Source organism: Paramisgurnus dabryanus, chromosome 9 (genome assembly GCF_030506205.2).
Source record: "Paramisgurnus dabryanus chromosome 9, PD_genome_1.1, whole genome shotgun sequence".
NCBI classification, from domain to species: Eukaryota; Metazoa; Chordata; class Actinopteri; order Cypriniformes; family Cobitidae; genus Paramisgurnus; species Paramisgurnus dabryanus.
The window spans coordinates 29,607,063-29,624,138 of NC_133345.1; the positions used below are offsets into that span (position 1 = coordinate 29,607,063).

Sequence of the window (17,076 nt, forward strand, 5' to 3'; positions counted from 1 at the left end):
TCTTTTTTTCTCTTGTTCTCTCTTTCTTTTCGTGCACCCGTCTCGTGTGCATGCTTGTCTAATTAAAGGGGTGGTTGCTAAGAGATGCGGTTGGCGGCACTCTAAGAGGATTTGATGTGGTGTAACTCAAAAGCTTTGTGCTCTGTTTTCACTCTTCTGTCAAGGGCTGACCTGTGTGAGGCAGGGTGCTTCACACACACACGCGCACACATGGACGCCATGGCAGCTCTCTCCAGCACCTGTGGCCCCAAGGTGGATCGGCCACCCCTTCGTAGAGGAGAGAGGAGAAAGGAGACATCTAGTGATGGCGACTGCAGCACTGTGCTGGAGAAGACTCAAGAGTTCTTTCAGATTTGTGATATAGAGAGCAAGGGCTTCATCACGAAACGGGACATGCAGGTAAGGATGCTGCTGGCATGGGAGAGACTGGGAGGACCTGTGATTTGGTGCTTAAGCCTGTAGTTTAATTAATTAAAGATAAATGAAAAAGCTTTTTTTAAAGAGCAAATTTATTTAGGGCAATGTGTGTTTATTTAACCTTATAAAAAGTTTGAAACAAATTTAAAGAGGCATTAAAGTAGAGTAATTCCCTTAACTCTTCTTGAAAAAGCTTACAGTTTATTCTGATACCATTAAAAGCACAACATGCTACTGTACTGCAGGCTTCTATTCTAAGAACAAAAATACCAAAACTTACTGTGACAGCACTATTTGGGGTTTCCATAGTCATTAAAAACCTGGAAAATCCTTGATTTTTGTTACATTTTTACTTCCAGGCCTTGGAAATTAATTATAAAATAAACAAAACTCAGGGTTCCCATGGGTCATAGCATTTCTGGAATATCAAGGACTTTTCAAAGGTCTATTCCAGACATTGAAAGTCATGGAATTTTTTTATATTTTTTGTCCAAGGCATGGAATATCAAGGCTTTTGTTTGTCGCTTTAGTTTGTATTTATAAAAATATAATCCGCTTGTTAAGTAGTGCCGTTTCCGTGTCCAAGCCTAGACCGATTTCAAGTGAGACTACAATCTAAGCAGCTGTTTCTTGGCATTGTTTATTCATTTCACGCATTTAAGCAATTTTTTTTTATAAACTCACGTACATTACATTATCAGGCTCACGGTATCTCAGACATAGGTCATAAAAATTCAGCTTTTTAATTAGTGAAAGTTTTGACATTTGGTTTAGTGGGAACCCTAAAAACTGAAGTTGTGTAACTTACCATAGGTCAGTGGTTCTCAGATTGGGTGGGGGGATACGAGATGTTTACAAAATACATTAATTTATTGTGTAATTAAACCTCAGAAAAATAAGACTAACCAGCAGCACTACATTGTATAATTTAATATGTTTTGTTTAATTCATAATTAACACAACGTTTGAGAGTGTTTTATGTCATGAATTATTTTGGGGGGGGTGCCGCAAAGCGATGCACCCCACACAAGAGGGGCCACATGCTGAAAAGTTTGAGAACCACTGCTATATAAAATTATTTATAAAATGAATTTGCATTTTAAACTCATTGGTAGTGCATTTGTGTTGTCATGGGTTCGAACCCTGGGTACACACATGATGCTAAGAAATTGTAATGCAATGTAAGTCACTTTGGATTATAGCGCCTACCAAATGCCTAAATGTAAATCTTTATAATATATTCAAATAATTAAAGGCCCAAATTTAGTTTGTATGATTTAGAAAAATAACCAAATGTTAATGGTGTGCAATGCATGTTTTCATTACGTCCTGTAATACTATGGTACTTTGTCTTTTTTCAAATTGAATAGAGCCAGAAGAGCTCATAAGACAGCCATGGTCTGTTATGACTCAAACAGGGGTGGGTGTTTTGAGACCACCACCCCTTCAGTTGTATTATTGTGTAGATTTGATCGCCTCTTAGATTTTCCATTCATCATGCAGGTTTCCTTTGAACTCTGTCCGTTGGGCTCTAAAGAGCCTCTTTTAACCTCATCACACCTTTTTATCCAGTGTCTTTGGCAAAGGCATTAATAAACATCTGTTGCTCATCTTTATTTAAATGATGCCTCTGATTATTTCGCCTCGTTGAATTAAACCGATCCCTCAAATTCGTACGCATTTCAATCTTTCTGTTACATGCTGTGGATATGCTTATGTGAAAACCATCACAAAACATATCTTTGACACAGTAACATTCTTCAGGCGCTAACCACAAAGTTACACAATTCAGCATGTTGGTCTACGTCGAAAACGCTGACGACACGATTTGTCTCAAAGAGAGCAATTTTTTAAGCCTTCGGGGTTGAAGGCTGGTGTTGCTGTCAAGTTAGTTTATAGAGAAATGGACTAATCTTTAAAAATACAAAGGAAGATCCATGTCCAAGTCACATAGGGCTAATCTGACCTGTGATGGGTGTGTGTTGTGGACTTACTCATGAAGTTAACACACAGGGTGTGTTATTTACTTTCTAAGATTAGTAACGTCTGTATTGTGTGTTAACTGGGTTGATTACTGAAGTATGTGACCTGCATGTGTGCGTTTTCCATAAATGACTTGACATAAACCGGCTTTTTAACACAAACACAGCCTTACAGATGCAAATCCCATGTTTGTTGTGAGATATATTAGATACTTTTCATGCATCAGTTTTGTTAGCCTAGTCAGAAGGTAACATCATTTGGATAGCACAAGTATATTTTGTTTCAAAGAAAGAAAATAAATAATATAATACAAGCAGCTTCTCAAAGCTCTGTACATAAAATAAGCAACAATTCAACCACCTTAGGCTAACAGTAAACATTTTTACATTTTTAGACATTTTAGAAGTGTGGATTGTTCTACATATTAAACCACTTTGTGTAGTAACATATTGTTTTTGTCCTGTGTTATAGAGGTTACATGCAGAGCTGCCCCTCAGTTCCGACGAACTTGAGAACGTTTTTGACACCCTGGACACGGATGGCAATGGTTACCTGACGTTTGATGAATTCTCCTCCGGCTTTAGTGGGTTTGCTTCTTATTGGAGGTTAAAATGCATACAAACTTAATCCAGAATTAACTCTTTGCCAGACCTGCCAATGGTGGATGAATTGTGAAATTCACTGGTGGCTAAACGTGGGAAATATTCCATGTCCGTCACCACTTGTAATCCTTGTAAAGAATATACAGAGCTTGTATGTCTTTGATTTGAATGAATATTACTAAAGCCACATTTCCACTGTACATGACATTCAGACACGACTGTCGGAGTTCGCCCCCTAGTGGCAGTCGTAATAAAATTTCAGTTTAATTGTAAATCTGTGCCAACATGGAAATGAAGCTCATTCCATATATATCCAAGAACTATACTCTCATTCCAGCGAAATAATCAAGGATTGCCGTAACATAACAATGATATTACGCAGCACCTGAAAATAGTCCCCTTGGTCACTTTCAATAGCAGAGGACTAGTTTCGGGCACTGCTCAAATTGGATCTGAAAATTACACATCGGCAGATGCTTGGCACCCCACGCAGCCCCTTTGCCGCTCTCCATAGGGAATGAATGACTCCCGGTTTAATGGCCGTTGTTTGTTGTGTACAGTGGAAGGGCGGCTTGTCTCGAAGTAGCATTCTTAAAATTCAATATAGAATTTTTTTTGTGAAAGTCACTGTGTGAGTGGCTTGGCTGTATTTACTCAGCAATGCAATGTGGTTTTTTTTAGCTTATAAGAGTTAATTTTGGACCTTGCAGAATGACTTTTCAATAATTTCAACTGCAGTATATAAACAGAAATTTTGCTAACGTCTGACTCCTGTTCAGGTGAGTTCATGTGCGGTCCAGGTGTGGCATCGGTCGCTGAAGAACCTCTCTCACAGAAGAGATCAGAGTCGCTCTATGAGAGTCAGTGGGAGGAAGGTCTCAGCGCTGGTGAAGATGATGATGAAAAACATTTCAACATGCTAATGGAGAACCTGGGGGCCAGTAATATCTTTGAAGAGTAAGTGATTTTGTAGTAATTCACATTATAGTGTCTGTTGTCATTTAAATTCTGTGTGTAATTTCTGTGGAAAAAAATTTCTTGTCTGGCTGTTCCCTTGGCCAGGTTGACATTCAGATGATTTTTTTTGGATGGATTACAGTCTGACTCTGACCAGCAGACAGATACCCCAAACTGACTTTAAATTATGATATTGAGAAAAATTATATTACGCAGTGCCCGAAAATAGTCCCCTTGGTTACTTGCAATAGCAGGGGACTATTTTCAGATGCTGCGTAATATCATTGCGCCTGCTGCAGCCATGTTACAGCGGCAAAGTCCTTGATTATTACGCCAGAATGAGAGTATAGTCCCTAGCCATATCGGCCAAGAAAATTGCAACTTTTAATTTTCCGTCGGCCTTAGTACACGATGTAACTAGGGTTGTGACAATTAATCGGGCAAATGCGCGTTTTCTCAATGAAAGAATTTGAATGAATTACGGTGAAATGCAGGCACATCCAAAAGCCAGGGGGCGCTCTCGCTTAGAAACACCATTTGTGCCACAGAAGAAGTAGTATACCAAACACTATTCCAGGAAATGTCTAAAGGAATATTTATATCGCTGTTCTTCAGATTGTTTCAGGTATTTTCATGATAATAAAGAATATTTTAAATGATTGTGTTTGACGAGTGTTGCTTTTTTAAATGCACGTTATAAACGAGTCAAACTTGTAGTGATTTTAGATTGATAAGTACTTCCTACTGATCACGGAGCCGTAGTACATGCACAAGCTGTGCATGAAACACTGAATCGGAGCCTTACGATTCAGAATCGATTTTAGACAGGTCTTTTTAATGGGAGCGCGATGCATCGATGCACATCCCTAGATGTAACTACAGAAAAGTCTAGTTTAAAATGGGAAAAATATACTCTTTAGGTTTTTTTGCGCAATGCTAATGGTCTAATCAGATCCAATGAATTATGCTAAGCTATGCTAAAAGTGGTACCACCAGACAGGGAGATCAGCTGAATCGATTCCAAAACAGTTAAAATCAAATTTTTAACTCTAGGGGAGCTGGAAAATGAGCATATTTTCAAAATAGGGGAGTGTCTCTTTAAAATCTAATCAATAGTTAGAGATGACATTTAGATGGGCATCTGAAAGGCCCTGGGATTTTAATACAGTTCGCTTGTTTTCTTATCATTGACCATATGGCAAGTACGGACATCCGTAACGCATGAGCATAAACAACCACCATCCCTTAAAATCTAATGTTGATGGTGGAAGACATCAATTTCATAGATTCATCCTTTTGACTGATTGTAATCTTTGGGTACGGCGGTTGTTGTTTTTTGTGGACAGTTGACATTTTGGATTAAACTGCACATTGTTTTGACTTTCAGTCACATCCAGATTAAATGCACATTCAGAGATGAAACATTCGACAAACATTTCTAGTCATTCTTTAATATTTGATAAGACTCATGACGCATCTCTTGTTTTTATTGTTGTGATGTATCAGTCCAGAAGAGGTACGCAGCCTGTGGGCCCAACTCAAAAGAGATGAGCCGCACCTGCTGTCCAATTTTGAGGAGTTTCTTTCAAGAGTCACTTATCAGATCAAAGAAGCCAACCAGGAAAAGTCAGAAATGGAAACTGCCCTAAAAAGGTCAGACGTTACATCAAACTTTTTTTTAAAGAAATGTTTCATTTGGTGACAACTGTAATAGAAAACAAACAAAAGTGGTGACTGTTAGTTTGTCTGGACCATTATGAAGACTATTGCAAAAATGTTATAAAGATATATTTTTTAAATGTCAATCTGACCTGCTAATGACGATCACAGGCACAGCTGATACAATCAGACTTCTACTTATCCCAGAGTTCTACTTTCCCTTTGTCATTTGATTTGTGTGTCTGTGTCAGAGCATCCTGCCCCTTGCTTTGTGCCTTCTTGTTCTCTCTCAGTCTGTCATCCAAAAAAAGCAGTGGAAGAGTGAACAAAGGAGAGATTAAATCCTCTGAATTACCTGGAATAATATAAATGCCTTTTGAACGACTTTTTGTTTCAATGAATGCATTGAATAATGTTTAAAAATCTCACTTGAGCAAATGACTTAAGCTTTTGTGATCATGATGTCTTTTATACTGTAGGAAAGCAATGACGCATGATAATGAAATCCAAAGATTGTATGAAGAAATGGAGCAGCAGATCAAGAACGAGAAAGACAGGATTCTGCTAGAGGTAAAAAAAATTGAAAATTAATTTAAAGTATCTCCTCTGTAGCTCAGTTAATATAGTGCAATGCTAGCAAAGCCAAGGTCACGTGTTTAAAAATACATACTGTACGTAAATGCAACTTGTGATAAAAGTGAAAACTAGTTACCATGCCGAATTGTAAAGTTACAGCCACACAATGCAAGACTTATATGATCTGTTGTTTTCCCTCAAGGATTCGGAACGATTCTTATCTCGGAGTCAAGACTTGGAACATCAGCTTTCAGCCAAGGAGAAAGACTTGGAAGTCCTTTCTAACAAACAGAAAAGGGTGGGTAGCAGACAAACTCTTTTGCTTATCTCTTCTTAAAATATAAGTACCGTAATAAAAACAAAGTGGCAGAAGGTGTACAGTTTCAGCAACAACATAAACAAATGGCTTTTGTGGCCCAAACTCAACTACCGGTAGACTTCTGCCAGGAATCAATAAGAGTCCCTCTATAGAGTAGATTATTTCTGATAACAAGCAAAATAAATAACAAGTAAATTACCTTAATTCAAATGATAGCTAAAGTGCATCAACTACTACACAGAGCTAAAGTTACTGTGTAAAATTAATGTATGCAATATTAGCTACAGATAATGAAAGGTCAAAATAATGTTTTGACCTCCTTTCGTGAGTACCAACACTTACAACTTTTGCTCAGCAGGGTTCCCACGGGTCCTTGAAATCCTTGAAAGTTTGTGAACCTGGGGGTGGATTCAGTTTTGGAAAAGATACATACTGTACATAGATACAGGTCATTAAAAGTGCTTGAATCTATTTTATGGAAGGAAAAAACTCCATATTATTCCCTGTGTAGTGTAGGATAATATCAGAACAATTCTAGACTTTTTAAGCACACGTGCTAAACTGTTCGCTTTAAATGCTTATATCTTCTGTATGCGAATGTTGATTCATACCAAAATGCTTTTTTGCATAGTTGTGTTTGACACATGAAAACGTCTCTGGTTATGTATGTAACTGTTGTTCCCTGAGAAGCAAACGAGTCGCTGGTCTCCCTTGCCACACTGCGTCCATGTAACGCCGTCTTTGGCAATATTTCAGATAGTGATTTATTTCCTAGCTCCCGCGTCACCCTGTTTTTGTCGTTAAGCCTCACCATTGGTTGAATTTGATATACACATTCAGACGCACTTACCCCTGGAGGCGTCCCCAAAGTGTCACCGCAGTGACGCAGCGCAAGTTCCTTCGAAAGGGAGCTATAACAATGTATCTTTAAAGGTAACACGATGTAACTTTGCTCTCACTTTAAATGTTTCCCCACATTTAGTCCTTGAATTTGAGGGTATTGGAGCTGGAAAGTCCTTGAAAGGTCCTTGAATTTGACGTTAACTAAGGTGTGGGAACCCTGACTCAGAAATAAATGATAGAAAATGTACCTTTATTCATCTCAGATTGTTTAACTAACACAATCAGCAGGTGTTGTCAATTGTTCAGCAACAATTTGTGTTAAACTTTTAAGAGAAAGGATTTCTAAAGACAGACAGTGTTAACAGACGACATAAAACCATGCAAAGCCTTTTAATTCTAATGAATAAATTGAAACTAGCATCAGCATAGTCTTAACTCTTCCTGCCTTTTATTACAAGCTTTATTTTCTGTTCTTGTCATCTGTAATCAACAATTACTTTCTTCATTGTGCTGTTCGGTGAAGTATAACTTATGATAAGCCTGAGCCTGTGCTGTGAAGCAGACTCTCATGTTTGGTAATAGACCTTGTGTTTGTGTCCTATTTTCTTTCTATATTTAGTAGCATAAGTGTAGCAGCTTTCTTATCAAATCATTCTTCCCACCAAAGCCCTTGCCAAACATTCGCAATGGCATAAACCGAGGCCATCACACTTTCACGTGCTGCTTCTGGGTTACACATAGTACTCAGTGAAAAAGTCTGATATCTTTACATGTCTTTCTATAAATATAAATGAGGAGCTCAGATGCAAAAGCCGCTAAACACCACCTTCATCGAAAATGAGATATTAACCGAATGCTCTCGGCACATATTATACATTCATAAAATACCTAAAAATACCAGGTTTGTTGGCAGAATCCATTAAGAGTCTGATAAAATATGCTCATTTACCATAAAACATGTCAGATGCACAGAGATACCGGGATAGATGCATGGAAAGATGGATTTGAACGGATGGAAAAAGGGAGACAGACAGACAGATAGACAGACAGATAGATAGATATAAACAGTCAGGGCAAAAATGTAAATGAAACAAAAACGTACTGTCTGTACGTGAGAAGAGCATAATCATCAATATGATTACCATGTGCAAATTTTTTTACCCAAACCAGTTCAGCCAAAGGCTCGCCCTGCAGTTTATCTAATTAAGTTTAGAGTGAGGGTTAAATTGTTGGCGTAGGTGTTGGGTACAAGACACTCATGATCATGAAGTAGCCCTGATGTTATATTGTTAACCTGGGAGCATTTGTGCTACAAGGCACTCACAAAGTGAAGTCGGATGGATGAATGGTATATGGAATATATATGGGGGGAGGGATGGAATGATGGATGAAAGGATTTGGATGGTATATTTGGATATGAATATGGAATATATGAAGAGTTTGGTTCCAAAACGCAATAAATCCATTTTGACTAATTTGGGTAAAAACATGTTTTCTATACCAAGAAAGTTGCAAACTTTCACATAGCATCTTTAGGTTAAATTAACATTAAAAAATGTTTTTCCAAAATACTATAATTCTATTGAATCCATATATAAATGTGCATTCATTTTTGCCATGTTATATTCATTTAGTTGATAAATGATGGTATACATTGATAAAAAAAAGAACACTGTCATGGCTGCAGTCATCCTTGGGACGTCGTCGCTGAACTTTTTTGACAGCGATCAACTGTAAAATGTTTTGGTCCTGCTTGATTTTCATTGACTTCGAGTAAAGTAATGAAAAGTTTTTCATAAGATCCCCTGGCCTGGGGTCAATGTGTTATCATGAAAGAAGTTTGATGCTGTCGTCTAAGAACAAGCAACAACCGGCATTTTTCTGCCGTCTGATTGGCTTACGTTTCTTCCTCGCTACAGAAAACCACCACAGGTTTATCCATTCCAACAAATGTATTATTTTGTTTTTGTTTGTTTGTTGATTACGAAGTATAAAGTAGATGAGGAAAACTAGGATGCCGTGTGTATTGTTTATCGCGTTTTTAGGAAAAAAGCGAGAAAAGATGAAAGAATAACATGGCCGATATCGGATTTTGCATCAAATTAAGAATTTACTTTTAAATACTAACCTGATACAATACTGCTTTTGGTGGTATCTATATAAAAAATGGTTTTGGAACCAAACTTTACATATATAGAGATGAATGGATGCACAGATGCAGGGCCTAAAAGAACACTCGCAAAGCGCCAAAAGCGAGTAAAAATCGGTATTGACGAGTATATGAAACGTGTCATTTGCTGGTTGGCCGGTGACATTTATATCAATTAGCAGTAGTATTATCTGTTATCATTTCAGGTTAACTAATGTAGCTAACTTATGTTAATAATACCTAGTACCTTATTGAATAGTATTACTTAAATAAGTAGATGTAGTTAAAAATACTAGTAAAAAATATTTTTTAACTGGCTATTGGCTGGTCTGGCAAAAAAAATATAGTTTTAGGCCATCGATGGATGGATAGATAAACAGATTGACAGACACACAGACATATCTGAACTTAATTAACATTTAAAACCGCATGACTGGCTTTCAGTTATCTTTATATTAGCATAGCTGAGATTCGACGATAGGCACGACTGTCACCCATTTGAATTTGAATGATGTCTTGAGTGTTTATTGTTCTCTGTTTTCATTTGTGTGTGTTTTTTGATGTCCATTAGCTGGAGCGTCAGTGTCGAGAGCTGCACAGCGAGCAGCGCGAGACGGCCGTAGAGAACGTGAAGCTAAAGCAGTATAATGAGGACTTGAGCCGTGAGCTGGAGACCACCACACAAGAGCTAAGTCTCGCCCACGAGCAACTCCTGCTGCTCCAGGAACGGTCTTCACGACTGCATGAGGATAGAGAGATGTGAGCATATCATACCATTTACTGTTGTGTTCAGTAACTGATGCAGGATCAGTCCTCACGACTGCACGGGGAGCAACATTTTTAGCTCTTCTGCCAAAAATTGGCCATATTGGCCTGATTGGTTTGTCAGTAATACCATTTATTATTTTCTTGTTTTGTCTGAGGGTTTTAAAATATTGATTTTACATTCCAGAAGTCTGCTCATTTTATCCCTTCTTTGATTTGTTCTTTGACCTACCGCCCAATACGTCAATATCACCGTTTGTAAGACTATCTGTGTTTTCTTCAGGGAGATTTACAGGGTAACAGAGAGTCTGCAGAGAGAGCGAGCCAGTCTCCTCAAACAGCTTGACTTACTAAGGTAAGATGTCATCACAAATGAAAAGGAAAGTTTTAATGTCTGCCCAGATTTCACATCTTATTTTCTTCCTCTAGGGAAATGAACAAACATTTGCGGGATGAAAGGGACATGTGCTATCAGGTAGGTACGTTTTATATAAATTAAATAATTGTACTGGCTCTGTGTTTGACGGTCTCAAATCATTGTTTACTGTTTTTCAGAAGCCTAAAAGCTCCGCTGGAAAACTCTCATGGACACAGAGATCTGGATCTATTACCTTGAAGTATGCTGAAAGAAAGCCGTCATTTAAGAGGCAAGGCTGCTTTTTAATTACTCGCAATAATCGTATCTGTACGTGCAAGTGCAGTCCATGAAGAAGTACTGTGAATCAATAAATTCAAAATAATGTTTTAAATGAATGCGCTACCGAGATTAAATAATTCGTTTGATCAAAGCTTATGGTAAGGACATTAACTCTTTCCCCACCAGTCAAATAAGTTGCCAGCAAGTGCCAGCTTTTTAATGATTTTTGCAAAAGTTTAATGCCTTTCAGAAAATTTTCTTCTTTAAATATATAAACATACAATTTATCAAATGAAAGAACAGACCCTTTGCTGTCAAACTAAAAATTTTCTTCATCCTATCTTCATTTGTTCTCTTTATATTACCTCTTAAATATGGGTAGGTTTCTTCAAAAATACAAAATTTTGAGCAAAAAGCTGTGATAATTGCATTTTTTCTAAATGAATTTACTGTTTTTGGATCAGTGGATGCTTCAGTGTTTAATAAGTTGCACAAGATCGCTACCTAGTGGATAATAGCGGAAATATGGATTGACGTAAATGCCGTCTAGCCATCAAGCTAAAAATGTATTTCATACAAAGAAATCAGAACATTTAAGTATACAAGTTGGGTCATAATAAATAAAGTGAAATGACACTGGGAATAAGTATTGAACACACTTCATTACAGGTTTTTTTTCTTTCCTACACATTTTGAAGTCTATTTTATTTATTATTTGTTTTTCTTATTTTACATTAATAAACAATTATTTTGACAGTTAGTCAAGTGTGATTTTTTTTGGTTCATAATTATTTTCCTATTCTGAAAGTTTGATCAATTGTGCATAATGAAATGTGCAACAAAGCATATATGGTATTAGACTGTTTTTAAACTCACCACATCCTATCAGAGGTCCAGCATGTCACTAAACACACCAGTGGTTTTGCTGTCATCTGTAGTAAACATGTTATTGCTGAGTCTTTTTACTGACAGATGCCTTTTTTATTTGTGGGTGGGGAAACAGTGAGGGGATGGTTTAAGTGGGTTGAGGGGGTGCTAAAGGGAGGTGAGGAGTCGCCCATAGCACCAAACAAGCTGTACAAAGTACATAACATGCCCACATTTCAGTTGAAATACACTCCAAAAAAATGCTGGGTTATTTTCAACCTAGCGTTGGGTTAAATTCACCCAAAAGTGTTTATAGTTTACCCAGCAATGGGTTAAACAACCCACCATTTTAGGTTGAAACAACCCAGCAAATGTTAAATAACCTATGCTTTTTGACCTAACACTGGGTTGAAAATAACCCAGCATTTTTTTATAGTGTATATTAAAATGTAAATGCAGCCCCTTATTACATTAGGACAGGAACCAAGGAGATAGTATCACCCATTTAAGTTGGCAATTTCACCGCCATGAAAACAACAGTATGTCCGTTTGGAAAAAGGATCAAATGTATGCATTGTGCATACACCATAATACATTTGGTCACTCTTATTTGTCATTGATGTTAGAGAAGTTGTGAAACCTGCAAATAATAACGATGTCTTGTCTGTAATATTGATTCATTGTCTCTGTTACCAGCCAGTATTGTGGTTTGTTCCATCTAAATAAAACCTGAATTGCTTTGCCAATTTTGTAAATACTGTGTAAATGTTCTCGTGTCTGTTTTCATCTCCAGTGATGGTGAGGAAGAAGTTTTGACGCATTCAAAATGGAAGAACGTGACCCCCGTAAACGGACAAAGCGTAGATTTGGACGACATTGTAGATGGGCGACCTTCTCCCCAACATCACCTACAGAGGATCATCTCAATCGAGGAGGACCCTCTCCCCCAACTCCTGCAACAGGGTTATTATCAGGCCCAGCTCAGGCAGTTGGGTGAAGATGAGGAGTATGAAGAGGGCATTGACCTCCAGATGAGCAATATCTACCCCACAACCAGCACTCCAACGTCAGCTTCAAGCCTTCCTGGAAACAGAGAGTCACAAACACCCGCCTCACCCAGGGGACAGCCCGTGGGCAAAGAGACAGTCCAGTCGGTATGAAAACTTTTTGAATGGTCAAATTCATGTATGATCTGTATGAGCAGTTCAGCTGTTTTGTTTGTCATTTCTAATGTGGTTTAGAAATAATCACAAAAAAAACTAAAACATCAGAAATCAGAATTAAGAAATTTAAATCATGTTTTTTATTTTTATGAATATTTCATGTTTTTAGGTGGAAGGGGCCACTTCAGGTCCAGATCGCCTATTTAAGATCGTTCTGGTTGGGAATTCAAGTGTTGGAAAAACGTCTCTTTTACGGCGTTTCTGTGACGATTGTTTCCATCCTGGTACTTGTGCTACTGTAGGTCAGTCCACCCGCCAACGTTCCTGTCACTTAATTACCTGCAATTTAAATTTATCTGTTGTACCTGTGTTTATTTTTTATCCTTTTGTGTGTATTCAACCTTCCGATCTCTCTGATGAAGCCAATACGTAAGTGACTTAAACTGCAATTCATCGACTGACCCCTAGAGGCAGGCTCCAAAAGGGAGTTAATTCCCATAGACCCCCATGTTAAAATGCCCAACTTTACAGTAAAAAAAATTTACAGTCTGGAATAAAAAGTGTTTTTGGTCTATATTTTGCCCTTCATGACAACTGTGAGGCGGTGAATTTTTTTGTAACTCATCTGTTTAAATGATATTAAGCCTTAAAGATCTGCATAATTAAGGGCGTGGCCACTTGAGTGATGGGTGAACTGCCACTGCTGTCACTAGAATAGAGCTAGGCGGGCGTAAATTTAGCAACCAGCCACCTCAGCTTCACCCACGTCCTGCCTTTTTACCCATTTTCGGTCGTCCGCGAATGATGCGCAGTGACGCGCAGCCAAGATGGCAACAACAGGCACCGCCTACTTAAAGCTTCAAAAAAGCTCTTCACAAACCTATGGGTGACGTCACGGACGCTAGGTCCATATTTTTTACAGTCTTTGATTTAACCTTACAAATCTCAATTTAAGGGATAGTTTACCCAAAATCATCTACATGTAGGGCAGAAAAGCACTTAAAAAGTATATTGTATGTTACTGTAATCCAAGTCTTTTTCTGGAGAGTTTGGCACTTACATTTATTTTGTTTCAGAATTCACTAAAATGTTGCTTTTTGTTCATATAAGTCATATCATAATGCTTACATAAGAGACCTTTGTGCAGCTCAAGACCATAAAAGAATTTGTTTTCTGGTGCATTAGGTTGAATGCATCAAAGTTTTACATTTAAAATTTTCACTAAATAGCAACTTTTAAAATTCAAATGCAAAGCTTTTGTGCGGCTGCAAACAACTGAATTTGAGTGAACTGTCCCTTTAACATAAACCCTTTAACAGTTTAGTTCGCCACATGCTGATGACTGTAACACATTTTAAAGCTTATTAAGCATCTTAAACCATTGGGGAGGTTTAACATCACCTTGGTTGCTGACTTGTTCAACAAGATCATCAGTGACCACATACAAAGACAGCACTTACAGCATTCTGAAGTCATACACACTTTCATCATCTTTACTGCCCAGTTTTTTTTTTTTTTTTTTGATGATTAGTTCATCCCTTACACATTTATAGTAATGTAATATGTTTTTCGTTGCTCCGATATTCAAGGTGTTCCTATAGTTTAATTGTATAGCATTGAAGTGTAAAAGGTTGTGGGTTTTATCCCATGGGACACGCATACTGATAAATGTATAGGATAAAATTTGGATAATTGCCCCTGCCAAATGGATTTTACATTATACATTGATTAATTACTTATTTTTTACAATAATATTTTTACAATAATCTTTCAAGAAACCAATCATTTTACGACTGCTAAATTTTGATTGTATGACAAGTTTAAAAAAAATCAGTTTTATAACTTATGATTCAGAATGAAAACATTTAGCTATTTTTAAATGCTTATAGGGTTTATATGTGATAAACAATACATGCTTTTATGTTTAACACTCTTATATAGGGATTGACTACAGTGTTAAGACTCTAATGGTAGACAACATCCAGGTCGCACTGCAGATGTGGGATACAGCAGGACAAGAGAGGTAAGTAAATTTTTTGATATTACTGTTATAAATCAATTGTGTTATTATCCTAATGTGTTTTAATATCCTGACTTAAAAAATAGAGTTCAAAGACTTTTTATTAGGGGATGCTGAAAGTGACTCTGAATCTGGGGTTTTGACGGCAGGTATCGCAGCATCACCAAGCAGTTTTTCCGCAAGGCTGATGGTGTGGTAGTCGTGTATGACATCACTAATGAGCAGACGTTTACGGCAGTGAGGCACTGGCTGACCAGCGTGCAGGTGCGTTTGTTTTTCTGGAAACTCTTATATAGAGTTTTTGGCTTTTAGTTCATGTCTGTCAGCTTTAAGCTTATCTAGTTGACTCCTTCATGACAAAAGTAAAGTCGTAGCAGATTTATAAGCTTATCATTCAAAACTAAATAAAACTCTGCTATTAAGATAGAGTAACATTGTTGACGCTGTCTCTCCATCTCTCTATCACACACATACAGTACATGACTGTCAACACTGTTACTCTATCTTGGTAACAGAGTTTGACAGTAACAAAATTGACCCCCACTAATTCGGACAACAGGAAATCATGATTTTGAGCTATGTAAGACACATTTTACAGAAAATATTTTATTGTTCGGGCCGTGGGATCTTGTGATCTATGATAATGAATGCCAAATAATTAACAATATACAGTTTGAAAAAGCAGAAAAAAATGACTTTGAACACCAAATGTACCTGCAATTATATAATCAATCATATACAAATTATTTTAGTGATGCAACGATGTATCGGCCGCCGATATTAATTGGCCGATTTTTGATGAATTTGAAACCATCGGCATATCGGCAATAGCACAAGAAAGGCCGATACCGATTGTTTATTAATTAACTGCATAAAGAAATCCATTATATGTAAAAAATTAGTTAATGTTGTTAATAAAATTAATGCTGAATATCAAAAACCACCTTTGAAGGTTGTCATGCTGTCTTATTATATTTGTTTTAGCTTAATTTGTGCCTCTCTTATTATGTTGGTCAGTTGAATGTTAATCAGATCAAATCCATGTTCAGTAAAAATAATTTGATGCAGAAATAAACTAGCAAATTGACCAACTGTATAGTATTGTATAGAAGTGTTTAATATCGGTATCGGCCAGAAGTTGTCTGTTTAAATCTGTATCCGTATCGGCCCAAAAAAATCCTATCGGTGCATCCCTAAAATATTTTGTTCTAATACAATATTTTGTAAAATAAGAGGCTCACCATAAATTATAAAACCACCTGCCTCCCACTTCACTATCAAGCTTTTATCAATTTTATTATTTATATTCTTTATTAATTTAATCACTCATTCATTGATTGTAATTGCTGCCTTTTTTTTTTTTTTTTTGAAAGTGTTTTCAGTGTTTTATGAGCTGTCAAGCCTGTGACTTTGATGGCAAGCCTGATGACAACAGACTTACTTTGACATTTAATTCTCATAAATATTTGGTTTGTTCATGAAATCATTTTCTCACATTGTTGTGATTATTGAAATTAAATTTGATGCAAGGTTCAACTGGCAGTAAATATTAATACACATAACACATATTTAAACGTAATTATTTGATGAATATATCTTTCAAAACCTGAAAATTCCTCATAAGACAGATACACAATAAATATACACGGGCTGCAGCTCCCCCTTGTGTTTTTTAAAGAGACCTGCAATCATTGTGGTGATCTGAAATCATTGCGATGAGGTCAACTATCGCGATGAGACGATTATTTAATCATTGTGAAAGCCCTAATTGCCAACTTACAGTACTTTAAATAAGCGGTGGGAAATCCTGGTCCTGGAGGGCCACTGTCCTGCAGAGTTTAGCTTAAACCCTAAGTAAACACACCTGAAAATCTAATCAAAGTCTTCAGGTTTACATTGGGAATGAAATGCAGGAGTGTTTGATTAGGGTTGAAACTAAACTCGGCAGGATAGTGGGCATCCATGATCTACGATTCCCTACCCCTGCATTAATGAAGGAGCTTTTTGATTTGCCCCACCCTAAATTATGGTTTAAATAGTTAATACATCATATGTGCCACAACTGTTTAAAAAAATGTCTAAAATATGTCAGAGATTGTCACAACCTACTTATTAGTTA

The 17,076-nt window shown here is 37.1% G+C and overlaps 1 protein-coding gene across 1 annotated transcript in view; it reads left to right on the forward strand.

Moving 5' to 3' along the window:
* cracr2aa (calcium release activated channel regulator 2Aa) overlaps positions 1 to 17,076 on the forward strand; it is a 28,522-nt gene that overhangs the window by 6,461 nt on the left and 4,985 nt on the right. The window contains exons 2-15 of the mRNA XM_065283510.2: positions 165 to 399; positions 2,872 to 2,983; positions 3,782 to 3,959; positions 5,466 to 5,612; positions 6,098 to 6,188; positions 6,397 to 6,492; positions 10,077 to 10,264; positions 10,554 to 10,625; positions 10,700 to 10,745; positions 10,826 to 10,917; positions 12,568 to 12,928; positions 13,107 to 13,239; positions 14,879 to 14,960; positions 15,107 to 15,221. Coding sequence (XP_065139582.1) covers positions 211 to 399; positions 2,872 to 2,983; positions 3,782 to 3,959; positions 5,466 to 5,612; positions 6,098 to 6,188; positions 6,397 to 6,492; positions 10,077 to 10,264; positions 10,554 to 10,625; positions 10,700 to 10,745; positions 10,826 to 10,917; positions 12,568 to 12,928; positions 13,107 to 13,239; positions 14,879 to 14,960; positions 15,107 to 15,221 — 1,902 coding nt within the window. The 5' untranslated portion in view covers positions 165 to 210. The remainder of the gene's footprint in view (positions 1 to 164; positions 400 to 2,871; positions 2,984 to 3,781; positions 3,960 to 5,465; positions 5,613 to 6,097; positions 6,189 to 6,396; positions 6,493 to 10,076; positions 10,265 to 10,553; positions 10,626 to 10,699; positions 10,746 to 10,825; positions 10,918 to 12,567; positions 12,929 to 13,106; positions 13,240 to 14,878; positions 14,961 to 15,106; positions 15,222 to 17,076) is intronic.